This window comes from Xyrauchen texanus, chromosome 18 (genome assembly GCF_025860055.1).
Source record: "Xyrauchen texanus isolate HMW12.3.18 chromosome 18, RBS_HiC_50CHRs, whole genome shotgun sequence".
Taxonomy (NCBI): Eukaryota; Metazoa; Chordata; class Actinopteri; order Cypriniformes; family Catostomidae; genus Xyrauchen; species Xyrauchen texanus.
In genome coordinates this window covers 32,713,131-32,741,024 of record NC_068293.1, presented here as the reverse complement: position 1 = coordinate 32,741,024, position 27,894 = coordinate 32,713,131, and the positions used below count along the sequence as shown (strand labels likewise).

The 27,894-nt window shown below is 36.9% G+C and overlaps 1 protein-coding gene across 2 annotated transcripts; it reads right to left on the bottom strand.

Annotated features, from left to right (window-relative positions):
- Positions 1-8,826: 8,826 nt before the first annotated feature.
- Positions 8,827-27,443, bottom strand: LOC127658777 (calcipressin-1-like). 2 transcript variants are annotated; one of them, XM_052148280.1, is made up of 4 exons: positions 26,962-27,443; positions 11,522-11,695; positions 10,738-10,897; positions 8,827-10,085 (listed from the first exon to the last, which is right to left on the bottom strand). In XM_052148280.1, the coding sequence occupies exons 1-4, from the start codon at positions 27,082-27,084 to the stop codon at positions 9,910-9,912; spliced, it is 633 nt and encodes a 210-aa protein (XP_052004240.1). In that variant the 5' UTR covers positions 27,085-27,443; the 3' UTR covers positions 8,827-9,909. The 2 variants fall into 2 exon arrangements, with proteins under 2 accessions (XP_052004240.1, XP_052004241.1); XM_052148281.1 differs by lacking the exon at positions 26,962-27,443 and adding an exon at positions 12,786-13,298.
- Between the last annotated feature and the right edge of the window lie 451 nt (positions 27,444-27,894).

Below are 27,894 nucleotides of genomic sequence, written 5' to 3'. Positions count from 1 at the left end.
CCTGAAAAGAGAGGTGGAGAAATTACAAAAAACTGATAAGCTCATCAGTCAGGAGTAAGAAAGAGAGAATCAAAGAAAGCAAAAAGAGGAGATGGAGACATCAAGAACATCTCAGCACACCAGACACGGTCTTATCACATGGATGCAGAATCTTCTTAAATTAGAGGGTATTGATCTAAAAAATGTGTTGGTAGTTGTGATATTGTACATCAAACCCAAAAGAAAGCAATACATTAAATTAGATAACTTAAGCCCTGTTTTAATACTATTAAGTTTTTTTTTCTGTATTGTGACATTATTTTGACAATTAAGCACATACAGTCAATTTTTGTTATAATTGTTTTTGTAAATCATCCTAAATTAAATGTACTACAATAAATAATACCATGATATACTTTAGAGTAAAGAATTAAAAAAAAAAAAAATATATATATATATATATACACTCACCTAAAGGATTATTAGGAACACCTGTTCTCATTAATGCAATTATCTAATCAACCAATCACATGGCAGTTGCTTCAATGCATTTAGGGGTGTGGTTCTGGTCAAGACAATCTCCTGAACTCCAAACTGAATGTCAGAATGGGAAAGAAAGGTGATTTAAGCAATTTTGAGCGTGGCATGGTTGTTGGTGCCAGATGGGCCAGTCTGAGTATTTCACAATCTGCTCAGTTACTAGGATTTTCACGCACAACTAATTCTAGGGTTTACAAAGAATGGTGTGAAAAGGGAAAAACATCCAGTATGCGGCAGTCCTGTGGGCGACAATGCCTTGTTGATGCTAGAGGTCAGAGGAGAATGGGCTGACTGATTCAAGCTGATAGAAGAGCAACTTTGCCTGAAATAACCACTCGTTACAACCGAGGTATGCAGAAAAGCATTTGTGAAGCCACAACACGCACAACCTTGAGGCGGATGGGCTACAACAGCAGAAGACCCCACCGGGTACCACTCATCTCCACTACAAATAGGAAAAAGAGGCTACAATTTGCAAGAGCTCACCAAAATTGGACAGTTGAAGACTGGAAAAATGTTGCCTGGTCTGATGAGTCTCGATTTCTGTTGAGACATTCAGATGGTAGAGTCAGAATTTGGCATAAACAGAATGAGAACATGGATCCATCATGCCTTGTTACCACTGTGCAGGCTGGTGGTGGTGGTGTAATGGTGTGGGGGATGTTTTCTTGGCAAACTTTAGGCCCCTTAGTGCCAATTGGGCATCGTTTAAATGCCACGGCCTACCTGAGCATTGTTTCTGACCATGTCCATCACTTTATGTCCACCATGTACCCATCCTCTGATGGCTACTTCCAGCAGGATAATGCACCATGTCACAAAGCTCGAATCATTTCAGACTGGTTTCTTGAACATGACAATGAGTTCACTGTACTAAAATGGCCCCAACAGTCACCAGATCTTAACCCAATAGAGCATCTTTGGGATGTGGTGGAATGGGAGCTTTGTGCCCTGGATGTGCATCCCACAAATCTCCATCAACTGCAAGATGCTATCCTATCAATATGGGCCAACATTTCTAAAGAATGCTTTCAGCACCTTGTTGAATCAATGCCACGTAGACTTAAGGCAGTTCTGAAGGCGAAAGGGGTCAAACACAGTATTAGTATGGTGTTCCTAATAATCCTTTAGGTGAGTGTATATATATATATATATATATATATATATATATATATATATATATATATATATATATACACACACACACACATGTACTGAATTGTATTTTAAGACCTACCTTCAAACTCATTGCCTATTTGCTTGACATCATAGAAAAATCAAAAGAAATCAGCCAAGACCTTAGAAAAAAAATCTCCACAAGTTTAAACACCTGAAGGTACCACGTTCATCTGTACAAACAAAATTACTCAAGTATAAACTCCATGTGACCACCATCATACCACTCAGGAAGGAGATGCATTCTGTTTCCTAGAGATAAACATAGTTTGGTCGAAAAGTGCAAAACAATAACAGAACAGCAGCAAATGACCTTGTGAAGATGCTGGAGGAAACATGTAGACAAGTATCTATATCCACAGTAAAACAAGTCATATATCGACATAACCTGAAAGGCTGCTCAGCATGGAAGAAGTCACTGCTCCAAAACCGCCTTAAAAAAGCCAGACTACAGTTTGCAAGTGTAGATGGGGACAACGATCTTGGTGTCCAAGAAAAAGAGAAATGTCCTCTGGTCTAATGAAATAAAGATTGGGGTGCTTTGCGTCAGGAGGGACTGGTGCACTTCGCAAAATAGATGGTATCATGAGGAAGGAAAATGATATGGATATATTGAAGCAATATCTCAAGACATCAGCCAGGAAGTTAATCCTCGGTCACAAATGGGTCTTTCAAATGGACAATGACCCCAAGCACATCTCCAAATTTGTGGCAAAATGGCTTAAAAACAAACTTAAAGAAAATTTGTGGGCACAACTACAAAAGCATGTGCAAGCAAGGAGGCCTTCAAATCTGACTCAGTTACACTAGTTAGGTCTGGAGGAATGTGCCAAAATTCCAGCAACTTATTTTCAGAAGCTTGTAGAAGGCTACCCAAAATGTTTGACCCAAGTTTAACAATTTAAAGACAATTCTACCAAATACTTACAAAGTGTATGTAAACGTCTGACCCACTGGGAATGTGATGAAAGAAAATAAAAGCTGAAATCAATTATTCTCTCTACTATTATATTCTGACATTAAAAATCCTTAAAATAAAGTAGTGATCCTAACTGACCTAAGGCAGGAAAATTTTCTACGATTAAATGTCAGGAATTGTGAAAAACTGAGTTTAATTGTATTTGGCTAATGTGTATGTAAACTTCTGACTTCAACTGTGTGTATATATATTTATACACAAACAACAGTTAGTTCCGGTCCTCAAATCTGATTGGACGAGAGACGTTCCGAGACACCATCAGCACTTGGACGCTTCACTGTGTGTGTGTGTTTGTGTGTGTGAGTATATCACTCTGCTTGGGTTCCTGCCATTATAAACTGAAGTGTAAGAGTAGTGCAAATGTGTTAAGAGTTACTGTATGAGTGTATTTTACATGTATTTGTTTTTATTTGACATAACATATGTTAGCCAGCAGGTGGTGGCAAAAGATAATTTTTGTGTGTAATATGAGCAGTTGGTGTGAAGTGAACCCCTCAGTCATTGTTTACATACAATAGCTCATATTACTACTACTTCACAACTACAGTTAGAAAATAGTTTTAAATTGCTGTAAACGAACAACTTCAGCATTATGGCTCATCACAGCTGAGAGACACAACAGACATATAGATATATCTATGATAAAAGTAATCTATCCGAATCCAGTATAATAATGAATGTCTTTTGAAGCGAAACACAAGGTGTAAGAAATAGATCAATATTTATAACTAAAATATTTTAATAAAAACGTTTGCCTCCGTCCAGCCTGAAGGATAAGCACACACAAGCTGCATTTAGAAAAAGAAACCGATACAAATGAAATCTATAGCAAAACCAATTCAGCTTCTGTATAACATTTCTGATGATAAAAGTAATCTATCCGAATCCAGTAAAATAATGAATGTCTTTTGAAGCGAAACACAAGGTGTAAGAAATAGATCAATATTTAAAACTTTTTTTTACTAAAAACGTTTGCTTCCGTCCTGCAAATGCAAATGCAAATCTATAGCAAAACCAATTCAGCTTCTGTATAACATTTCTCGTCCTCTGTTGTAAACAACATTTGCGCCTCCATATTTTTCGTATTTCATGTATCAGTTCTCATGTAAACTTGCCAGTGGGCTTACGTCATGTGAGAGGCTGCATGACCTCGACCCTCAGCTGACTGGAAGTGAACATTTTTAGTACAAAAAGTTTTTTAAATCTATTTCTTACACCTAGTATTTCACTTTAGAAGACATTAATTAATAAACTGGAGTCATATGGATTACTTGTATGTCGCCACCATCACAGTGGAGTGGTGGTGGCGTAGTGGACTAAAGCACATAACTGGTAATCAGAAGGTAGCTGGTTTGATCCCCACAGCCACCACCATTGTGTCCTTGAGCAAGACACTTAACTCCAGGTTGTTCCAGGGGGATTGTCCATGTAATAAGTGCATTGGATAAAAGCGTCTGCCAAATGCATAAATGTAAATGTTGTATGATGGCTATATGTTATTTTTGGGGCAAAATTTTGGCTTTCATTGTAATGGATCTACAGAGCTGAAATATTCTTCCAAAAATATTCATTTGTGTTCAGCAGAAGAAAGAAAGTCATACGCATCTGGGATGGCATGATGGTGAGTTCATGATGAGAGAATTTTCATTTTTGGGTGAACTATTCCTTTAATAGTTCTAAAAATATGTTTCTTGACAGACATTGTGAGATTCACACTGGCTTGTTCACTTCCTAATGATTTGTCAGTTTATCATGGATTTAGTATAATGGAGGCTTGGCATTTCTGACACTATAATTATATACCTAATATGCCTTAAATCCCTGTGAATAAACATTTATTTTACTGAAATTAAAGTTAACAAATTCTTTTTTTTTTTTATTTTACTTATGCCACAATTGACCACACACTTTCGTTTTCTAGGGAATGCTGGGATGCTTCCTTAATTGAAATGGCAACAGTTTAGGAGTCATAAATCAGTCTATGTCTTGGTTTGTTGGGAAATTATACCAAACTTCTCAAGCTCAAGCCAGTCAAATTCCAATTGAACATGTTCAGTCAGAGAATACAAAGAGTTAAGACTCTGATCCAGAAAACTCAGTTGAGACAAAACTGTAGCATTTACCATACAGACTGTATAGGTGTTCAATAATTTATAATTTATTTTGAACAAGAAAGGCTAATTGCATTATGTGAGTGACAGTTACATTTTAATAATCATCTAACGATTTAATGTAACACAGAAATCATTTATAAACTTAACATAATTGAAATTGAAATTAATGCACTATGTAGAGGTCACTGACAGTAACATTTAGTCTCACTCCTGGTCTTTTCCACTGCACTGTGGAAGGTGTCCAAGAGCAGATGGATTGCTGGTGACTACAGCATATGCTACACTGGCTCAGTCTTTAGATATATACTGATGATATGGATCCTGTGAGTTCTCCACCTTCTTTGAGCGAATGTAGCTGAACATGATGCCAAAGATGCAGAAACTATACAGTCCTACCATCAGACAGATGTAGATCATGCTGTAAACTTTATCTTGGACCGGAGATCCACTCAAATGCACAGGTAGCTGGTGCGGTGACGTATAAGGTGCTGTCCGACTGCCCATGTCTCGTTAAAGTAGTGCTGCAACCAGGATACCAACAGTGCATGCACATTTGTGAAGTTCTGGTCGAGCATTCTTCCCACTGTTGATAAAGAAATGTAACTCTGTATATAAATACAGATACGTGATATATCGTGTTTTACATATACCTTATAGCATATTTGCTTATATAGTCTACATGATGAGTACTTCATTTGTACAGCCAAATACTTCGGTGGCCATGTACTGCAAAACAAAACAACAAATCTAAAAACAAAATGGCAAATTCAAAGACAAAATAACAATTTTTCCTCAGGACTGGTTCTCTGCCCATTTGAGCGATTATTTCAAAATTCACTCCAAATGCTCAATTACGGAAAATTGTGAGTGGTTCGTCAAAACAGTAATTGGACACTTTATAAAACAGAGTGTCTTATATCCCCTGTCTTTTGTCTAGACTTTTATGTTGAAATTCTTTCTAGTTTAGTTCCCAGTTTCCTGTTTGTTTTGTAGTCCTTTTGTAGTTTTATTTCATGATTGGTTCTCCCTTATTGTTTCCCCAAGTGTTCCTCAGTCCCTGATTGTGTCCCCAGGTGTTCCTTGTTTCCCCTGGTGTATTTAATCCCTTGTTTCCCCATGTTATGTCTTTGCATGCTTTGTCTATGCTTGGTTTCCAGTGTTTTGCATTTCTTTTTAATCTGAATTAGTGTGTTTATTTTTCAGTTTAATAAAGCTGCGTTTAGATCCTCATTCCTTGCCTGCCTTGTCACAGAAAACAATAAGGGAGAACCAATCATGAAATAAATCTACAAAAGGACTACAAAACAAACAGGAAACTGGGAACTAAACAAGAATTTCAACTTAAAAGTGTACATAAAAGACAGGGAATATATGACACAGAGAACAAAAACATCAAGAGGGAAAAGATAGTTTAAGGTACTATGTTCATTACCATCTAAAGATTCCAGAAACTGCAATAAAATGCCATTGTCCAAGTGTTCATTCAATTGACTTACATGTATGAACTTAATTTATTATTTAAAAAAAAAAGAATTTTCACATTCTTAAGGTTGCAGTAGACTCACTTTCTACACTTGAAGCCAGCCTGTCCATTTATGAGTACAGTGTTCAATTATTTTAGAAGAACAACATCCTGAAATTTTACAAATATATTATATTCATATTGTAAAGGTTGTAGAAGGCTGCTATTAGATATGCTGACTGACATTGGGTGAGATTTTCCCAAAATGTGGAATTATACATACAACATACATTATTCAATTATTAAAAAACAACAACAAAACAATGTGAGTTAGTCATTCATATCACTGGCAGACCGCTACAACCTTTGTGTAAAAATGACATCTTAATGAATTTTACTGGTGTTTTTTCTAAAATACTTGAAATCTGTATCCATATAATTGCATATATTGGAAAATCTGTCCATTGGCAGCAACCGGAACCCTTATAAAAAAAAAAATAATAATAATTTTTTTAAACAACAGTGTTTTTTTAAGTTAGAACATGCAAGTTGAATGAATGCAGTTTGTGGACTTTAAGATGGTTTCTTACTTACTAGATGAAACATGAGCCCATACAGGTGCGGACTGGCCATTGGGAAGTTCGGGAATTTTCCCGGTGGGCCGACCGCGAAACAGGGCCGAATGGGTCGCAATAAGCTGAAATGGGCCGCCATATTATGACAGCGACCTCCCCCGCTCAACAACTTTTGGGCCGGTTTCTATGTAAAATCCCGGGCCGATTTCTCTTCCCAGTCCACCACTTCAAAAATGTTCCTGTTACTGTTTACCCAAGAGAGAAAACACTCCAAATTATTTAGTTTTTCAGTCAGTGACCTTTTAGTATAGATTTCTATATAATCATTGAACCAATCCTGAAGAAAGGACTAGGACTCATTCACAAACCATCAGCCAACAAGCCCCCAGTTGTGTTACTTCATAGTTTTGGTATTTTAAAATATGTAATAGTAATAAATAATGAGTGGGTGTAAACAAACAATTGACTGGTAGGACAGTAGTAGATCTCTGAATCAGGGTTTGGGGAGTAACAGAATACATGTAACGGGATTACGTATTTAAAATACAAAATATAAGTAACTGTATTCCACTACAGTTACAATTTAAATCATTGGTAATTAGAATACAGTTACATTCAAAAAGCAGTTTGATTACTGAATTTGTATCATTTAATATTTAGTCCTTTCAGATGGAAAACATGATATGTATGCGATCAGATGGATCGCATATAAATGATGCGATACAATGTCCATTTGAACAGCAGTGAAACACTTTCTTATGATGTGTTATATTCATATGAGCAGACATAGAAGTAAGTTTGAAGTAAGTTTGGCGCAGAAGAAATAGAAATAAACCTTGTGTAAATTGTCATTTCTAGCCATTTTACATGCACGTCACCTGGCATGATCATATTTTGTTATCAAGAAAACTCACGTTGGATCATAATTTCTTTATTCTTGTAAGACATTTGATATTAGGGCAAAAATCATATTCTTGATAATTTTTGTATTGTTTTCCTGTAAAAATATAAACATTTCCTTAGAAAAGATACATTTGATTTATCTTGCTTTAGAAACAACACTGCATAAGATATTTAGGTTTTTACCAGTGCTGAAGAAGTGATCCAAAGTATTTAGAATATGTTTCTGGCCTTGAGTAATCTAACAGAATACATTACAAATGATATTTTACAGCATGTATTCTGTAATGGAATACATTTCAAAAGTAACCCTCCCCACCCTACTCTGCATCTAAGTCCAGCTGCTATACAAATGTATATATTTAAGAGCAAGTGATATATAACATAAAATGGACATACCTCAGAGTCTTTGGTGGTAATGGAAACTTTCTTATGACTAGAAATAAATGTCGTTTTAAGGAGGACAGTCCCTCTCGTAGTTCCACCCCGTTATGACCACAGAGACATACTTAACCACAAGGATCCCACCCTATCAAGATGTCAACAGCTTTAATGAATCTTAAACAAGTCAAGGCCATCAGCATCTACAGAGTGAAATGCCTAGCAGCCAGGCAGTCATATGTTTGGTCAGATACGGTTCCAATCACCAACAAAATGTCCGTGTCACAGAATAATTTGAAAGAAAAGAACCTCCATGTATAACATTGAATTAAGGATTGGACAGAATGCTTTTATTATCATGTTATTTACATCGTCACATTGGATGGAATGTTTTCAGTTGTATCTTTTTGACTTCAATGAGCTAGTTTAAAGATGTTATGTTGGCGGAGGTGAGCATGAGTCAAGAGTATCAACAGACTGTATATATTTCTATCCCCTCTGTCAACTTGACCTTGATTGTGAATTACTCCACACTCATGAGGGAACTATGAAGTACATTGAGATCACCTTGAAAAGTCTGCGACTTGCGTCATGATTGCGATACCAGTGTGCTGGATGAACACTGAGTCATCTTTTGAAAATGGCTAAAAGCATAGAACTCAAGAGGCATGTGGGCTAGAAGTCAGAACACTCACAAAAATGACACATCACAACTTTGTGAGAAAAACCTTCAGTTTTAATGTCTAGTTATGGCAGTTATTTATGATTTATTTACAACAGGGTAAACACCCAAGCCATGTCAGTGACATTTTCGAAACCAAAAAAAAAAAAAAAAAAAAGAATATATCATATATAAAGACAAACAATAAAAGGCATCAGAAATACATTATTAAGCTGCATGTAACAAAATTAATTGGTGCTCGTCCTGGTACAGAGTGTAACAGTTCTTCATCAAGACTGACAGGTGTATTACAGTGTTATGGTCCTACATGATGAAAATAACTGAAGTTGATGAATGTGGAGGTCATGCCATCCAGTTAAAAGCATAGAAATTACTTCAAGGGCCAAGATGTCAAATTGATGTTTAAGGCTTTTTTAAATATAGTCCATTTTGTTAAAAACATTGCAATATTGAACACTCATTACCCTAAGAAAACCTTCCCCCAGAAAAATGTAAAATCACAAGCATTTTGACAAAGAAAAGATAGTTGGGAAAAAAAAAATGTAATTCAAAGTTCTGTCAGTCTTATTGTAGCACTTAACTATGATCTGTAATATAGGAACGAGTTGAGGCACCTGGTGGAACAAGACTTACGGTGTATGTCAAAAAGATATTCCCCTCGACATTTACTCTCATTCTCAATTCAATAATCTTGGATTGCTCATGAGTACATAAGAGGGTTGTATTAACAAGTGTCTGAAAGTGTCAAGGAAATGTAAAGGAAATAAAAAATCATATTAAAAACACATCCACTGACTGGGAGACAGCATGCTTCCCAAGATACAAAACACTCTACACAATAGGAGACTCATGTTCCCCTTGGCAACAGATACCAATGAAAGCACTCTCAAAAAAAAAAAGACATTTTACTAGAGATGAGTCACTCTACCAGCGAATGCATGCAATGAACCCCATAGCCATGTGAGATGGTGCTTGATATACACAATATCTCTCTCCACAGAGCTAGCTTCTGTCTTAAGGCATCCTCTAGTGGTGTGGAGGACCAACAGCATGCCATGGCATATCCCCCAGAGGGCCCTGTTATGATAACAAATTATACCACAATGAGTGGTTCCAAAGGCTCACTGCATGACAGAGGAAGTGTATTCTGGTCGACGGGTCTGGATGATTTTTGGACGGGGATGTTGGCCTCCCTCCATATCCTCCTCATTTCCTGCGATGTCTTGGTCACTCTCGCAAACATGTACTACCACACTGGGAGTGGTGGGGGTACCTGGTTGGAGTTCATACTTTTCACCTGCAGAAGAGATAGAATTTAATACTAAAATAAAGTCAATCCTTCATTCTTGTCAAAGCAATGCAGTCAAAAATGTGTAAGTCCTTATGTAACAACTTAAGGGGGCCGTTCACACAGAATGCGTTTTTGTGTCCATTTATGCAGTTTTTCATAATTGTTTTCAATGCATACGTACTTGCAGGCCATATTTGACCATTGCACCATAGTGCACATTTGTAGTGTCGTGTGCAGGAGCCCCATTTTAAGATGCTAGGCAAAGTTAAAAAGAACTTGAGCTTTTAAAAACACACCTTGAGACACCTGCATTTTGTTTAAGTTTTTTGTGCTGTATCAAGCTTTTTTTTTTTTTTACATTCACTCTGAATGTTCCTTATATTTTACAACAGACAGCAGATGTATAACCTTGTGATTTATGTTGTAGAACAAAGCAGGACAGTCCCTTTAAGTAATGTTAACCACAGACCTTATTTTACTTACAAATCAAAAAGCTATTTTAAAAACCCATTGGAAATTCCTAAGGGAACCCATGGTGAATTAGTGACAGCTCTACTTATGTGTGCTTCACAGTTTTTTTAATGATCTTACTTGACTGCAGAAAACTAAGAACTGATTAACAGTCAGTGGGAATGTGAGATGCAAGTTGTGCAGCTACCTGGCCCAAGTCTTGCGATGGCACAGAGAAGGTCATAGTTAATGACAGGTGTGGCATCCTTGGACTGCTCCCAACCCACAGGAGGTGATGGAGGAGGGGAAAGGAGGAACTGCTTATCTGGTTTAGGAGGTTCCAGGTGTGGACTGCCAATGTGCACATACTAGAAAAAAAGCAAGTTGGGAAAAGAAAGACAAGTTGATATGCTTGAAATGAATCATAATTATGCTTAAAGGCTGACTAATACAATTAGGAATTTTATGCTGCACTCGTTCTTCTAACCAGGAGTGACACGATAAATGGTTGAAATAAATAAACAAATAATGGTTGATATTTCCGGTTTGTCAGGTTATGTATCCTTTCCCACAGGGCACTCTAATTGGTCTACCAGCGTGCTCCACACAACTGTATATTGATCATCAACTTTGTTTTTATTAGTTTTTGATTCACTTTCTGTGAAGACTTGACAATTTAATTTGTTATGTCACATCTGCTTATGATATGGTGTTGTATTACAGATGACTAAGTAAGAGCTAATGTACAGTCAGCAGGTCATTAACACAAGTTAAAGGAAGATCTGGACCTGGACACAAAGCAGACAAATATTAATTTCAGTTTAAATTATTGTTTAATCATAATTAATTAAAAGGAAGTTACAATGGAGAGTGATAAAACAAGACCAAGCTCAGCTATTTAGGAATACACTTGAGTGCACGCACGCACGCACGCACGCACGCACACACGCACACACGCACACACACACACACACACACGCTAGGTGACATACCTGGGCAAAATAGAGTCGCACCTCCCTGCCGTTAAAGTCACTTTTGTGAAGTTTTGCTCTTGCCTCCGCAGCTGCCAGAGCATCGGTAAAATTAATCCTCACCCGACGGAAACTCTTAAAAAACTGGAAGGTGACGTTGCTGTCAAAGGCACGAAACAGCTCCTCAAAACTTGCCTGCAGATTAGAAGAAACCATCCCAATTTAATACATTTGGCTATGTACTGTACAGAAATGCAGATATATTTTGCAGGTGACTCAAAGAAAAAAAAAAAAAAGAGTACACCAAGGAGCATTCTCAGACTGGCATCCATTTTAAGTCTAAATAACTAGGCCAATCAGGCATTATTATGCTGAATTAAATTAGCTTGTTTTTCGAGATACTGATAGATTGATATTCAGTAAATGTTTCTATATTAAACCGTACTGACGCACACTGTACTAATCTAATAAACATCCTGAAATGACCACGTCTGTCAGTGCTTGGCAAGATATTGGTTTCCAAGGTAACAGAGAGACTTACTTCAAAATGTGAACACAGACAGATATGACAAAAGGAGTCCTGATGGACTATTTCAGGCTACACAGACTAGTTCAGTAGACACTGCTGTGTCTATTTTTACGGAAGTATATGCAATTCTGTGGAAGAGCTTACGTCAGAGTTGAAAATCCAAAATTGTCCAGCCACATAACTTATTTAGCCCACCCGAAACTCAGTCAATGTTTCCACAGCCTCCTCTTCCATTCTCAAACCTCTAACTATAACCAAACAAGCTAGCTCATTAGATAAATAGGTCACACTTTATTTTATAGTTCCTGTTAATATGTATTTACATAAGCTACTGAGTAATACTAATGAACTACATGTACATGCGCCATACTGTGTAGTAATTTGGAGGGAACCACTTATAATTGCTCATTGTTATGCGAACTATAGAAACATGTATTATGTGCAACAAGAACACTGCAATAACGTACTAATATTCAAATACCAAAGTAGGTCATTAATTCAATGACAAAACAAAGAGAAAGCACAATTCTAATTGCAGTTATCAGAGGTCATATGAGGCTATCAAACACATTACCACACGTCCACAGTAGCTGCCTAATGTCTTTCTATCATCTGTTCATCATTTGTGTTTGACCATTTACTGCATTTGCAGCTGTTCCAAGCATGCCATATTTTTTTAAAGGCTAAAATTAATTAGAGGTTGTGAGGGACCAAATCATAAGATTTAAACAGAGCACTGCATCCATGAAGCCTTACCCTCTCCACAGAGCTGTTAAACATATCTGGATCCTCTAAGGAAGCGATAAGGCAGAAAGGGTTGCACTTCATGGTTTTCAGATGCATGACTGATACCCGTTGACGGATCCTCTGGAGGACTTGAGAGGTTAGAGAATGTAAAGGGCAGGAGGGGCTGAGACGCGTCCGTTTTGCCTTCCCCAGCGTGAGGGCACGAATGAAGCCTGTTTCAGGAAAGAAATGCTTGGAATTCCCCTTCCTGACTGCTAATTTTCTCCCCGTCTCCCTGTACTTTTCAGATTGTCTCAAGCCAAGACTGTGCCAGCAGAGATCCTTGTGCGTTTTCAGGCAGGAAATGGATCAAAGCCAAACTGAGCAATGCAAACGACTGTTGATGAAGGTAAAGTGTCCTCGTATTGTGGTTATGTGATGCTGTTTGGTTGAGAGTGAATAATCTGGAAGCGACTGCACTCCTACAGTACTGATCAAATGTCCTCAAGGCTTTGTAAGACTGCAGCTCACTCTCCCATAGCCTTTTTATATGAAAGCCTCTCTCAATAGCATAGTAGGCTCCGCCCACTTTGGGGGAGGGGGGACTCAGCTAGCAGACTCTGCCCCACTTTCCTCATTCTGGGCCGAAACGGCTGCCTCTGCTGACTAATCACACACTCACACACATACACACACCCTGAGAGTGCAAGTGCCTGGAAAATATGTGCCACTGCTTTTCCATGCAGCTCAGAACCAGTTCGGCCAATCTCTGGTCAATTCTGCCACACCATTTCAAGACATGTACAGTGGTTAAACAATGATCTGTATCACTCATCTCATGGTATGTTCTTTTTCATGCTGCCCCTCCCATCTTGATGGAAAATCTAAATCAGCTGAGCTGGGCAAAAGGGCAGCTGTGTTATCAAAAGTTCCATGCAGCATACTTTCCATGGGTGTTAATTCCCAGTCATCTCTCCCTCTTTCACCATGTCAGTTTTCTCCTTTCTGACTTGAGGGCTAGTGATTTGTATCTTCATTATTATAGAGCAGCTTTTTTTTGCTATCTGTTTAAGTGGCATTCAGTGATAACGTCAGGCTTATTTTGACTCCAGTCTGGATGACATAATTCTCTCCAAGCCTGGCAAGTATTACAAACACTATCTATATTCACAAAGACATGCACAATTATGCTAGATGCAGAAGCTGACAGCTGTACTCCTGATGAATAGAGATACATTGTAATCCTCCATTAAGATAAATATATCTGCTCTGTGCTCTTTCAAAATTTTTAAATGTATAGAGTTGACAACAAAAAAAACCAGTGGCTTTAGACTGCTTGTTTGCAACACTAAAATGGGTCAATGGTTTAATCTAATAGGGTCGTTGGATGCAGGAAAAAAAAACAATGCTAAATGCAAGTGATAAAATAAATATATAAAAAAGTGCAAATATTAAAACTTGACATTTTGAGCAAAATGAAGCCACATCAACAAGTTTCCTATTAATATTATGTGGTTACATTTTTACAAAATTGTCAATTAAGCCTTCTTGTGCAGTCTTTGTCAGGTTAATAAACCCTGATCTCATGACAATTATGTGACTGTGGCCAGAAGTGGGTAGTAACGTGATTCATTTCCTCCGTTACATTTACTTGAGTAACTTTTTTTTGGTAAAAATGTACTTTTATGAGTATGTTTTTTGGTTTGTACTTTTCACACTTAAGTAAATTTCTGATGAATTTTTTTACTTTTACTTCATTACAATTGGTAGTATTCCTGTCATTAAACATAAATGTGTAATTTATTGAGATTTTTGAATAGGAATCTTACGACAGTGGAACTTCACAGTTGCACGCTGTTACTCGATTCGTGTTCAACACTACAGAAGCGCACAATTGCATTGCAGCTCCAACTAAAGAAAACATGGTGAGGTATGTTTTAGAGATTGTGACAATGCGGGCTTGTCTGTGTCATGGTGATACTCATTCATTTACTGTGTGAATCTGTAACTGTGGGCTCTTATGACCTCAGTTTCTAATAGTGATGCACCGAAATGAAAATTCTGGGCCGAAACCGAAAATTCAGGATGCACTTGGCCCAAAACCAAAAATTACTTCTTTTTTTTTTTTTAAATACCTATTTTAAAATATATATTTTTAAATATATTTGTATTAATATTATACTTTTTAATTAATTTCTGGAATTTAATGAATCTGAATTGAAAAACTACAAATCAATAAAATGATCACACTTTTATTGAAAGTAACACACCAAAATTGGACAGAAAATATATTATAACAATATGAAATATATTATTCTTTATTCAGTTCTTTAACAATCAAATTTAACAGATATTTTTCTTTTTACCAATTATCCAATAAATGTAAGGTTCTAGAAAATTATAATGATATGCAAAACAGCAGTCAAGTAATGAACTTAGCAGCTCTAGGCTAGCATCTTTCAAATACAAAAAGTTTAAATATGCTACACAATCATTTTAATGAAAACAACAGGCAGAACACAGAACGGCAGAGGGCCTCTATTCTGTTTATGTAAACGTATTTCCACTTTAATATAAAATGATGTGCAAGGTTGACAGATGCGTGCGGCTTTGTCTTATGGAAAACAAGCTTCCAAACCCAGAGATAAGGTGCAATTTACACTTAGTGCACAGAACTAATTATCTAAATTCTACACTGAAAATGCTGGACTGTCACTGAACTAAATTCACGCTGGATGTAAAAAGCTGTGAAGGAATGAATAAAGGGAATGAACAAAGCATAATTTTGCTGCAGTGTATAATTAAACATTATATATAACTTGGGACTGTGACATTGTTCACGTTTTTCACTGTAATTATTACTAGAAAAACATTTCTAAAATTCTCTTCTTATTGATAGAACTGTCCAAATCTGAGAAGCATCCTTAAAGTGATAGTTCAGCCATTAATTAATATTATATAATCATTTCCCCACCCTCATGTTCCTTCCTACCCCGTGAAACTTTCTGTATTCTGTGGAACACACAAAATGTTAGACCAAATGACAGTCTCAGTCACCATTCCCTTTCAAAATATGGAGGGGGGGGAAAAAAACATGCAGTGAAAAGTACATTTTGATTAAGGTTAGCACACTCTCTAATATCTCCTTATAGGAATAAGTTTTCCAAAATGTTAAATTGCCATTCCAGATGTGTGTCCAGATGGAAAAACAAGATTGTAAAATGTTGCGAGGCAGATTCGAACTTGCATCGCTCAAAAAATGTAGACCTCATCATACTAGATCAAGTGCATTAACCGCTAGGCCACAGCTTCAAATGGCATTTTAACACACTGAACAGGACAGAATTGAGCAACTCTGGGTATTCACATCATAGTCACAGTCACATATATCTATATTAGTTGACAAACGATTTACTCAAATCAAAGTGACACATTTTGAAGTGAATATACAGTACATGATAGCAATTCTTCCTATATCATTCACTCAAACTTTTCACCTCTCTATCTGGTAAAAGCTTTCATGTCTGTGATAAGCACAGAGATGTGTACTCTAGCCATAAGCACCTGTCACTTATGTGTGCAAATGTTTTAGTCCATAAGCTGGGTACAGTGGAACCATGAGGGAATGGAAAAGAAAGAAACATGGAAGGAATCCAGGGTGGAAAATGGTGAGCAGAGCAGCATTATGTTGTGTTGTGGTACTATACGGGTGGAAAGCGTCTGACAGGTATTATTATACATATAACAAACACTCAGTTACTCAGTTCAGTATGTAGTGTACACATAAACATTCAATTTAGTTGAGTTCAGCTGCATTAAATAGTTAGCCAAGGACCCGAATATATAGGTCACAGAACATTATGACTATCAAAGTAACAACAAATTAATTAATCCATTTCAGATCTGACACATCACACCAGGCCACTAGGTGTGAACACAGTGACTATAGGCTGTTTATGGTAAATTCTATATTAATATGCAACTTGGTACATTCAAATAAATATCAACTGATATGTGGTCACAGGTTTGTATATTGGCTATTCTACGACAGCTTAAAATGTGGCTCATACAATCATATTTATAACGTATTACTATTTTCGTAATAATGTGAAGTAGCTATTTTTTTAAATAATCCGATCTTTATTTTTTGGAAGTTCCATTTGAAAAAAAATATATATATAAAATGAGACAAAGTACCTTTTAATTTCTAAATAATTTTATACAAATAGGAACTGTTCCATGGTTATGTAAAACAAAAAATGTTGGGGTGGATTTCCAGCTAAAATATCTTTATTGTGATACAGTTACAGTGATATAAAATTTCTCATACTGTCAGATTTTGGTCATACCGCCTACCCCTAGGTTGATATCACCCACTTGTTCATTGAGTACAAGTGGCACACTTCAAGTTCTGAAGCACCAATTGAGAAAGTGGGTTCCAAGAAAGTTTCTAAATGAGTACAAGTGTTTTGTTTTTAAGACCCTGGCTGCAGTTGTGATATCAGAATGAGCTTGAACAGGGAATTGATTCACTGGACTCATTTAAGAGAACAACTTAAATGTTCCACTGACTAGACACCAAGCTGGGTTTATGACAGTATGAGGGGCTGTGTCGCAAAGTGCAAGTGTCAAAACACCTTCCAGACTTTCCACAGAAAGCAGCAACCTGTGGATTCTTTTATAGACAATCAGCTGACTGAATTAAATCTTTAAAACAAAAGAAGCTCTGAAACATTAAAATCCTCGCATCTAAAAAGATATTAGGCTGTATGCAAAGTTGAATAAAGCATTGGGTATTGGGCTCAGCCTAGACACACTTCAGCCTAAAGCTGAAGTGTGTCTTTTCTGGTATTAAACTACTTTCTCTTAACCCAGCCAAAAAGACAACTATATGTAAACCATTTGTCAGTCTCAAAAAGGATTTTGATGCTCTTTTACTTGCTTATTGATGCTTTTATCAAAAATGGCATATTTTCTCATAGAACATCAAACATTTACCTGAAGTGACTTATCCAGACGTGTTGTTGATACTGCGCATTACGCGAGGGAGGTGATGAAAGTATTTCATAGTTTAGATGCTCACAATTATTTCCTCAACAGAGATCAGATTATTAGATTGTAATCTTTTTGTGTTCCTAATTTGTAAGTCGTTTTGGATAAAAGTGTCTCCTAAATGACAATGTAATCACAAATAACTTGCACACCTTCATTCATTACAATGATTGCAACCTATAGTCACTTTTAGAGCTCTACCTACCTATTAGTTGGCATACATTTTGTTCACCGGTTCCAAGAGATAAGATGTGTGCTACAGTTTTTAGTACTGTACATATCCAGCTTCTTGCTTTACTGCTGCGTTTAATGCGTCCATTTGTTGTGGCTTTTTCAGAGATTTAACACTATAATTTCCTTTATTTCCAGGCATCCATGGAGCATTCAGTCACCGAACAACCTGGTCCACATTTTAACAATGACATTTTATGACAATCGTGTTAATGTTATTAATGTTAACTGTGTTAAAATCAATATGAATAAAGTGTATCCCGCTGTTGTTTTGAACGAGTATAAAAACTAGTAAATGTTCAAGGAACAAAGATGCCACTCCCTTAAACTGAGGCCTAATCCTTAAAATGGTCTATACTTGTGTTATTTGTGTCAATGATGGTATATGTGCAATTACCAATAAGTATTTTGGTGCACATGTACTATATATGCAGTTAGCAAGCAAATAATATTAAATACAAGCAAAAATAGGGCTGCAACTAACGATTATTTTGATAATCGATTAATCTAATGATTATTATCTATTTATTAACTATTATTATATATCTCAGTAACAGACACTTTATCTCTTGGATTAAAATAATCATAGATGATTGTGAATAATGATTTTCTACAATGGTGTCTTCACTACTATCTACTGCATTTGAATGATGCTTCATCCATGCTCTAGGTGTCAATGTTAAGTCCAAGATGATGTGAGCACTCCAAATGAACTCAGACCACACCGTTTCACAGCAAGGACTGCACTCAGAGCAGCTCCTGAAGATTATGTAATGTACATGTGCCACCTGTGGTTCAGCTGAAGTTTAGATATGGATTTTGGTAGTAAACACAAAGTGCTCCATTTCACTTAAATTTAAAATTTGTGTAAGGGCAAATGTCCTTCGTCATTGTGTTAATGACACAAGGTGACATTAGCCGGTTTTCCACTATCGGCCAAGGTCCATAAAATGTTCAGCCGGCGTCAATAGTTGGACCACGAGCCGAAATAATATAATTAAGTGATATATGATAATATGCCACCCTGGTGAAAACATCACACACCCCGCCCATTTCACAAACCAAAACAAGCATGCATGTTATCTAGTTATCTTTCTTGTATGGAAACATTAGCTAGCAAGCAAGATAATTTAATGTTGACAACTCACCGACTTTAACTGCCATGGTGTCCCAAATGATTTCTCCACAAACAGCAGGACAATGTCCCAGCACACGTCCATGATCTCAAACCATGGAAAGTTCTTCCTTTGGGCACCGCTTTGTTGTGCATCTTAAAGGATTTGTAATGTGTCTGCAATTTTATTTTCACTGAGATGCACGTCACGACGTGTGACGTCACACAAATATCTCGGCAACCAGATATCTACAATATTAGTGATAACTTTTATAAAATGACATCAATCAGTGAGTCAAAGTTCCTACATTACAAGATATCACAGCTTGTTTAACAAATGTTTGCAGAGACGGGTGTACAAAACACGGTATATTAAACTTTCTTTTGATGATCTAGCGAAGCGGTATTGTTAATCATTTGGGTTGCTAGGAAACAGTCAAACCCTTGTTAATGGGAGTGTTGCAGTTTTGGTTGTTTAAACGTCATGTTCCAAGTATCTGGCAATGGAATTATTTTATGGTTGTAGTTTGGAGAATTCAAGTAGGAATATCCCACATCCGACTTGAATAAAATGCACCACGAGTGTCTCGTTATACTCCACCTTTGACTGCAACTCAATCCCCAGTTGGCCTTCTTTGGCCTAAGGGTAATCGGTGGGCCAAAGGCCATTGGGCCCGAAAAAGCCAAGAGGAGGCACGATTAAGCCTGGGAAGTGACAGTGGGAATGCAACTGGCCTTGGCACACACAAGCACGCCTTCATTTTGCCCAACAGTGGAAATGCGGCTATTGAGGGGATCCTCTGTTACGGTGGAGAATGGCGGCTGTGCAATTGGATATGGCTCGACTGTGTAAAGCTTTTCAAGCATGTGTTTAACCATTGCCAAACATGGAATAAAGCAATCAGATTACCTCAGGTGGACAATTATGCAGAAAAATTGATGAAATTACACAAAACTACATGCTACCATAAATAATGACAGAAAAAGACTTCAGTAGGAATAAAACAGTAATTCTTCTTTTTAAAATAGCATGTAAACACTTTAGTCTGACTCTAATCATACCAGTCCGATTTCTGCAAAGCCGGTCTAACAGACTTAGATAATGAAATTACAGCACTGCTTCATCCAGCATGTACACGCGTTATTTGGACCACAAATCACCTCAATGTTTTGTGCATGCTCTGAAAGATAGAGGTGACACGTGGTGTGAATTTAAGATTTTCTCAGCTGATGATTGTAACAGTTCAAGGACGGGCAAGGAGGAGGTGGGAACCGGCTGAACGAACAGTGAACGTAAAGTTTAATCAGAAATGTAACTTAAAACAAACATAAACAAACACAGACAAACATGCACCAAGGCCGAGTCTCTCTCTCAAATCGGCATCTCCGGCCGCCCCTTTATCTCACTCTCCTGATGAGAAGCTGATTAAGCGCCGACCATGTTCCATCACGGCCTGGCGACACGCTCCTCCTCGTCACAACGATTTTTCTTGAAATATTTGGTTACGTGACATTTATACAAAACTGCACTGTACTGAAAACTGTCTCTTAACTATGCTAAAACTGTCTATAGCTTGATTATAACTGTGAATGTACATGTAATGAATGTCTATGGTGGTTACAGCTGGAACTATATGTATTGTAATATGTGTCCTAGAGCTTGCTTCCTGTTTCCACATTGCAAAACAATGGAACAGATTTTCCTTTTCTCCATTCTCAACAGCTGACTATTTTCCTATCACTTTTTTGCTCTCATCCCATTTTCAGCTAACTCAAGGTTTCTGCCCTACTTCACAACTTGTTGTCCGACCTCATATGTAACTAACTTGGGCTAATACAAACTTCTTATTTTTGGGTATCAGTGCTTAATTGTGCATGATGCCATCTCATACAGTATGTTTTGCTAACACATACTAATTTATATACATATAGAAGTAGTTTTAGCATGCAGACATCGTCACTAACAAAATCTGAATTGTCCATCACTGTTGTAAATCAATCTCAAGGCTACACTGTATAAAAAATGCAGTTGAAACAACAGGACATTGCTCTACACTGTAATAACAATGTCTACAACTTGACTTAAGGTTGTCTGATGGAGAGGATTTGTTTAACAGCTCAACAAAAGTGACGTCAAGTGGAAAATTTCTTCAGCGATGACAAACACTCCCATTCACCAGTCTGCAATGTCATGATAAACTTGTAGGAAAATGGTACAAACAAATGAGTGCAATATGCTTTGTTCTTTATTGCTTTGTTTGTTCACTCACTCGGTTGCCTCACTTCTATAGCCTTCCAATACTTTGAGCTAATCTTAAGAGACACAGCAAGTATATAATTAAGTTTTCATTTCCTGAAAGCACTTATTCCTACTTTTAAACATCATAAGCTGTCATCATTAAGCAAATTATTATGGATGCATCTGTGATCAGAGGACTTCTTAACCCTAAATGGTTTAAATGTTCTATTTTGTCTAAAGGTTTTTTTAAGACTTTACAGAACTAAAACTAAACATAAACCCTGTATTGAGTCAGACACTTTTACAATGAGAACATTCTTTCCAAGTTCCTGTTTTACATGCTAAATAAAAATAAGAAAGAAATAAGCTGCCATGAAAGTTTCCATTAAAGTTCCAAAAAACTCCATTAGTCAAAAAGTTTATTAGTTGTGACACTTTAATGATTTTAACCAGAACTTAAACAGATAAAACAGCCTGTGATAAAACACACACACACACACACACACACCACTGCGATTAAACAAAATATACAGGTAACAGACATTCATTTCCATCACATTTTTTAAAGATATTGACCAGCCCATGTGGTCTCTAATGAATATCAAAGTTTTACCAGTCACAGCTTGCCATTTCTCTATTGTATAATCATAAAAACGAGCGTTTGCATCATATCATTTGGCAAAGGAAGATATCTGCATTTCAGGCTAATGGCTCTTTAAATATGATTACTGTAAAGATTTTTCTGTAAACCTATCTAATGAACCATTAGCCCATGAAGTAGATTTAGCCTAAATATGAATCTCTGAACAATATTGTAACATGGTTAAGGATGGGAAAGGATGAGGTGGGAACTGGCCGAACAGTCAAAATAATATTTAATTTAAACAAAAAGACACACAACACAAACACACATGGCAGCTGCATGTGGCTCTCTCTCTCTCTCGAACTGCTGTGTTCAGCTGCACTTATCCCTTTCCTTGTCTGATTATCCCATTAGGGGGCCGGGCGTGCATAGTCATGGCCCGGCCCCGTCCTCCTTGTCAAAAAAAGAAGAGAGGGAAAGGGCAAGGCAGTGTGACAGTGAGAGAGAGAGAGAAACTTGATTGCTGGTTTCCCAGACACGCCGTCGCCTCGTCCTCAATCACTCCTCCACCATCTGGCGGACGACAGCCACTCCTCCCCGGGTGGACCGGAGTCAGTCCTCTGACCCCTGGCAGATGGAACGCCCCTCCACATTTTGGCGGCCGGTAGGGAACTCCTCCACCCCTGGCAGTGGCTCCACCACTCCAGGCGGCCGGCAGCGAGCTCCTCCTCCCCTCGAGGAAGGAGCGGCTGCTCCTTTGGGTGGATGGCAGTGGCGAGGACTCCACAAGAGCGCATCCCTCCTCCTTCCTGGGCTTCGGCACCAATGTAACAAAGGTTAAGGATGGGAAAGGAGGAGGCGGGAACAGGCTGAACATAACACAAACACACATGGCAACTGCATGTGCCCCTCTCTCTCCCGAACTGATGCGTTCCGCTGCATTTATCCCTCTCCTCAGCTGATTAGCCCAATTGGGGGCCGGCGTGTGTAGTAATGGCCCGGCCCCGCCCTCCTCCTCGTCACAAATATCTATTTATATGATCTTTATATGCATATACAATATATAGTCTATGTATCCCATACAAAGAATATACACATGTATATTGTAAACATATGCATATACTGTATAAATAGTGTATACATGCGTGTGGTCTTCATATCAATATATAATGACAGTGTGTGTATTTTTATTGATCAGAGGTGAATAGCAAGACTGGTTCAACGTGACAGGAAAGTGATGGTAACTAAAATGACCCTGGATTACAACAGTGCTGTGCAGAAGAGCACTTTGAATGCCCAACATGCCAAACCTTGACACGGATGGGTTATTACAGCAGCAATCACAAAAATTCCATTTATTTTAGCTAAGAACAGGAAACTGAGACTAGACTGGGCACAGGATCACCAAAACTATACAGCAAAATATTGGAAAAACGTGTTCTGTGTAAATCTTGGTTTCTGAAGCTAAATGCAGATGTCAGAGGCAGAATTTACCATAAAAAAAAATGAATCAATGGATAAATTCTACCATGTGTCAATGGTTCAGGGGTGGTGGTGTTATGGTGTGGGGAATGTTTTCTTGGCACATGCTAGGTCCAATTAAGCATCGCTGAAATGCCACAGTAACAGGATTGGGAAGCACTGCAATAGAGCACCTTTTGAATGTTGTGGAATGGCAGATTGCCTGACTGAGCATGACGAATGAGTAGTTGGACAGTCACACTGCATTGAACAGCATTGGATACAAATTATCAAACTAAATGTAATTTGCAAAAATTATAAATAAATTATTATTATTAATAATAATAAAAGCCAGACCATTTTACAGAACTAACTTAAATTTGACTAGCCAATTTTGAATCTTCTTTTAACCAATTGGTCCCAGGTCATTTTTAGGGGATGTATGAACTCAGTTCACCACAAGTTCACACAGGTGTCCTAGCAGAGTAACCACCCGAGTAGTTTTCACATTTATTGACATGTTTCATTAGGTTTTAACAACAACTAGAAACTGCCCAAATCCTGCATTTCTTATATTTTAACAACAGTTTCTTAATTTAAAGCTAAAAAACTTAGATTTTGCTTGAAAACTGTCTATGTATTTGTCCCATCCTGATTTCTTCTGTTTTTGTGTATATCTCATATTAATTTTTTTCAGAAATTCAAAGAAAATCTAACATAAAACTAAGGCAATCTCAGTAAACACAAAATACAGTTTTTAAACAATAATGTTATTTTTTGAAGCAGAAAAGTTATCCAATATCAACTGGGCCTATATATACACACACACACACACACACACACACACACACACACACACACATGTTGTGTTTCCATGTTTTATGGGGACTTTCCATAGACATAATGGTTTTTATACTGTACAAACTTTATATTCTATCCCTAAACCTAACCCTAACCCTAAACCTAACCCTCACAGAAAACTTTCTGCATTTTTACATTTTCAAAAAACATAATTTAGTATGATTTATAAGCTGTTTTCCTCATGGGGACCAACAAAATGTCCCCACAAGGTCAAAAATTTCGGGTTTTACTATCCTTATGGGGACTATCCCCTATTTGGTCCCCACAAAGTGATAAATACACGCTCACACACACACACACAAACACACACACACATATGGTGTCATTTTTATATCACCAGAACATGAATTTGAAAAAGCCTCCAAATTCATGATCTTGAAAATGACCGGTTGTAATTTGATGTTATCGAAAAATATTGCTGTTAATTTGTAATATTTTAAAATATTTTGTGTGAATTCACCCAAAAAAATTAAGGTTGTGAAACTCAAGTTTTTATTTTTCAAGTGGTGGATTTCAAGTCGTGAAATTCAGGTCTCAATATTCAGGTTGTTGAATACGAGTTGAGAAATTCAGGTAGCTAAATTCGAGGATGACATCCGGGAATGCAAGGAAGAGCAAACGAACGTCTATGTAATCCATCTCTATCTTGGACAATCACAAAGCGATGGAAACCGCTCAAAAAAAAGTAATTTTAAATGAATTAATGAATATATACAGTATACATACAGTATATAGTAGTAAATATATAAAGCCTACATTTTTAATAATGTGCAAAAAGTATTTTCTTTGCTACTTGGCAAATCATATTGAACGAATCTGCTGAAAAAGCCATTAAAATTATTCACGTGCATGCATACATGACCAGATAACCCGATCCCCAGTTGATCCATAACACTGACCAATCTCAGCGGTTCATCACAGTAAACATCTCTCATTCAGAAGTTTCAAATGTTTTTGTGGTCTGATTATAATTACAAAACGTTTGTAATCAAACACAAAAAGCAAAAGCAACCAAGGCAGTGTTTATGACTAATGATTACATTGTAGTCTGGCAGGGTGAATAAAGTGTATGCATCATAATATTATGTGTTGTTTATTGACCAACATTAGTATATACACATAAAAATATGTAAACTGTAAATTAACAACTTTTTTTATTGTTAATAAAATGTGTTACAATCATGACATACCATAGTCTGGGTGTTATGAACTTATATATATGAATGAACATGAACATATGTCCTGTATTTGAAACACAGAAAACTGAAACGTCTAAATAAACAGAAACATACAAGTGTTATATCTCTGCTCTCCTCCATTGCTGCTTGACTCGGGTGAAATTAAGCTTGACAGATAAAACTTCTATTAAAAAAAAATTATAATTGTTGGCTCTGGTAAGTAAACAGCAGTAAACTTTCAAGATTTATAAATAGAAACATAATATCTGCTGTGTGCTGCACTGCATCCCACAGTGCAGCACACTATCTGAAATCAAATGGAATTTTGTTTCATCACATACAGTGATGTTACATGTAACAGGTCAAAATGCTCATGCATTACTGAGAATTTTCTTCTTTTTTTTTGGTATATGCACAAATTGCATGTATAGGAAATTAATATAATAATACCTGATTATTAATAGCTACAGGAAATGACAGAATACTTTATAGGCCTCTGTATTATTATTTGTGTGTGTGTGTGTGTGTGTGTGTTAATACTTAAAAGAAAATGTGCGGAAGAAAAAATAAATTTAAGGTTAAATGACTCTTGATCTTTCACGCATGCATTACATGCAAAACAAAAGGAACTATAACGGAATACTGCTGTCTAATTTTAGTAAGGGGTACAATGCAAATGCACATATTACAGAACACTTCTGTAAAGTATAAAGATGGAGCCCAGATTTGTATTATCATGATGGTACGTGGTCTGCCTGAAAATAAACATAATATAGAAGACACTATCAAATCATCAGTAGTCTACATATGTAATACATATGAGGTTAGACTATCCAGAATTTTGATTAAAAATGAATGCACACAAAAAATGTATTTTGCCACCACCTGCTGGCTAACATATGAGAGAGAGAGAGAGAGAGAGAGAGAGAGAGAGAGAGAGAGAGAGAGAGAGAGAGAGAGAGAGAGAGAGAGAGAGAGAGAGAGATTACATCGACGCTCGTTTTATTTTCCATTCCCGGAAATCATCCACAAATTTTGACACCTGAAATTGTCAACCCCTATTCAACAACCTGACTAACACAAACTGAGCTTTTTTTTTTTTTTTTAAGTGAATTCACACAAAATATTTTCAAATATCACAAATTCACAGCAACATTTTTCTTTTTTCAAGATCAATGATATGGAGGATTTTACATTCAAGTTCTGGTGATTTGACAAAAATACGCCATACTAATGTAATAACATTCACACATTTGTGTCAGAAATATTTTTGGGTCCACTGCATCTATTATGGTTTATATATCTATGATCTGAATCTCAGACTTTTGGTTCACTAAATAAGAAAACAATACACAGAGTATGAATAACCATATATGGTCTAAAAATTCAACTTTGGTTTATATACATTTATTATATGCATCAAGCCAATGGACCATTACATAAGAATAATGCGTGGGATACAATCATGGAAATGTAATATTACTCACTCGTAACAGGTTTTCAGAGGCAAAAATATCCACAGGAACTTTGCAGGCCACCAGGGATTCAGGCAGGTCGCTGACGTGCACGTTCACGGTGGCCTCACTGTCCACATTGTTCGACTGTTGCATGATGTAAATATGAAGAAAGTGTAGGAAGCCACTATCCAGTCCGCAAAACGAAATGCTGAGTCGAGTAAAATACGTATAATTCCAACGGAATAATCGTAAGGGTCTAGATCATGTAGTGTGTGATAAACTGATCTTATATGTATGAGAATTTCGCCACCATTGAACTAATCCCACTCACTTAGTGAACGAATATATGTGTCAGCATTGACATGATAGTTCTTCTCATTTTAACTGTAAATTAAGCTTTATATTGGGGTTTTAAGACGGTTGTTACACGAATAAATAAGTTCGACTAAACCTTGCCTTTGCGGAAAAAGAAGACAGCAGCTAAGCTGCATCGACGTAACCGATAACTTCCCGTTTCCTTTTAGAACATATTTAGTGATTACAGCAGGGGGTGCTACAACATCCCCTTTTAATGACACAGTATATAGCATATATATATATATATATATATATATATATATATATATATATATATATTATTAGTTAGCTAGCAGTTTATTACATGTCTCTCAATTGGACCTGCAAAGCAAAAAATTATAAAATGTACAATATAAATATATTTTTTCATGAACTGGTTGAGCTGCATTCAAATCAAGGGACGTTCTTTTGTCTTATTGGTTAAGTTAGTATGTTAAAAAGAGTAATCTTTTAAAGCATACACATGTGACGAATGGCAATTGTCATACAAGTTAAATTACACCCCAGAAATATATAAAATTATTAAACAAAATGGCTTATCCATAATTGCACATCATTGTGATTGGTCTTTCCCAACCAGCGCTGACAAAAGTAACAGATACCACG

Bases quoted from the DNA above. Each gene is read 5' to 3' on its own strand.
- LOC127658777 (XM_052148280.1), bottom strand. From the start codon at position 27,084: ATGCAACAGTCGAACAATGTGGACAGTGAGGCCACCGTGAACGTGCAC. The intron at 10,898-11,521 runs GTATGTCACCTA...CTTTTTTTCTAG, and splicing joins TGCGACTCTATTTTGCCCAG to TATGTGCACATTGGCAGTCC. The intron at 10,086-10,737 runs GTAGCTGCACAA...TCTCTTCTGCAG, and splicing joins CATCGCAAGACTTGGGCCAG to GTGAAAAGTATGAACTCCAA.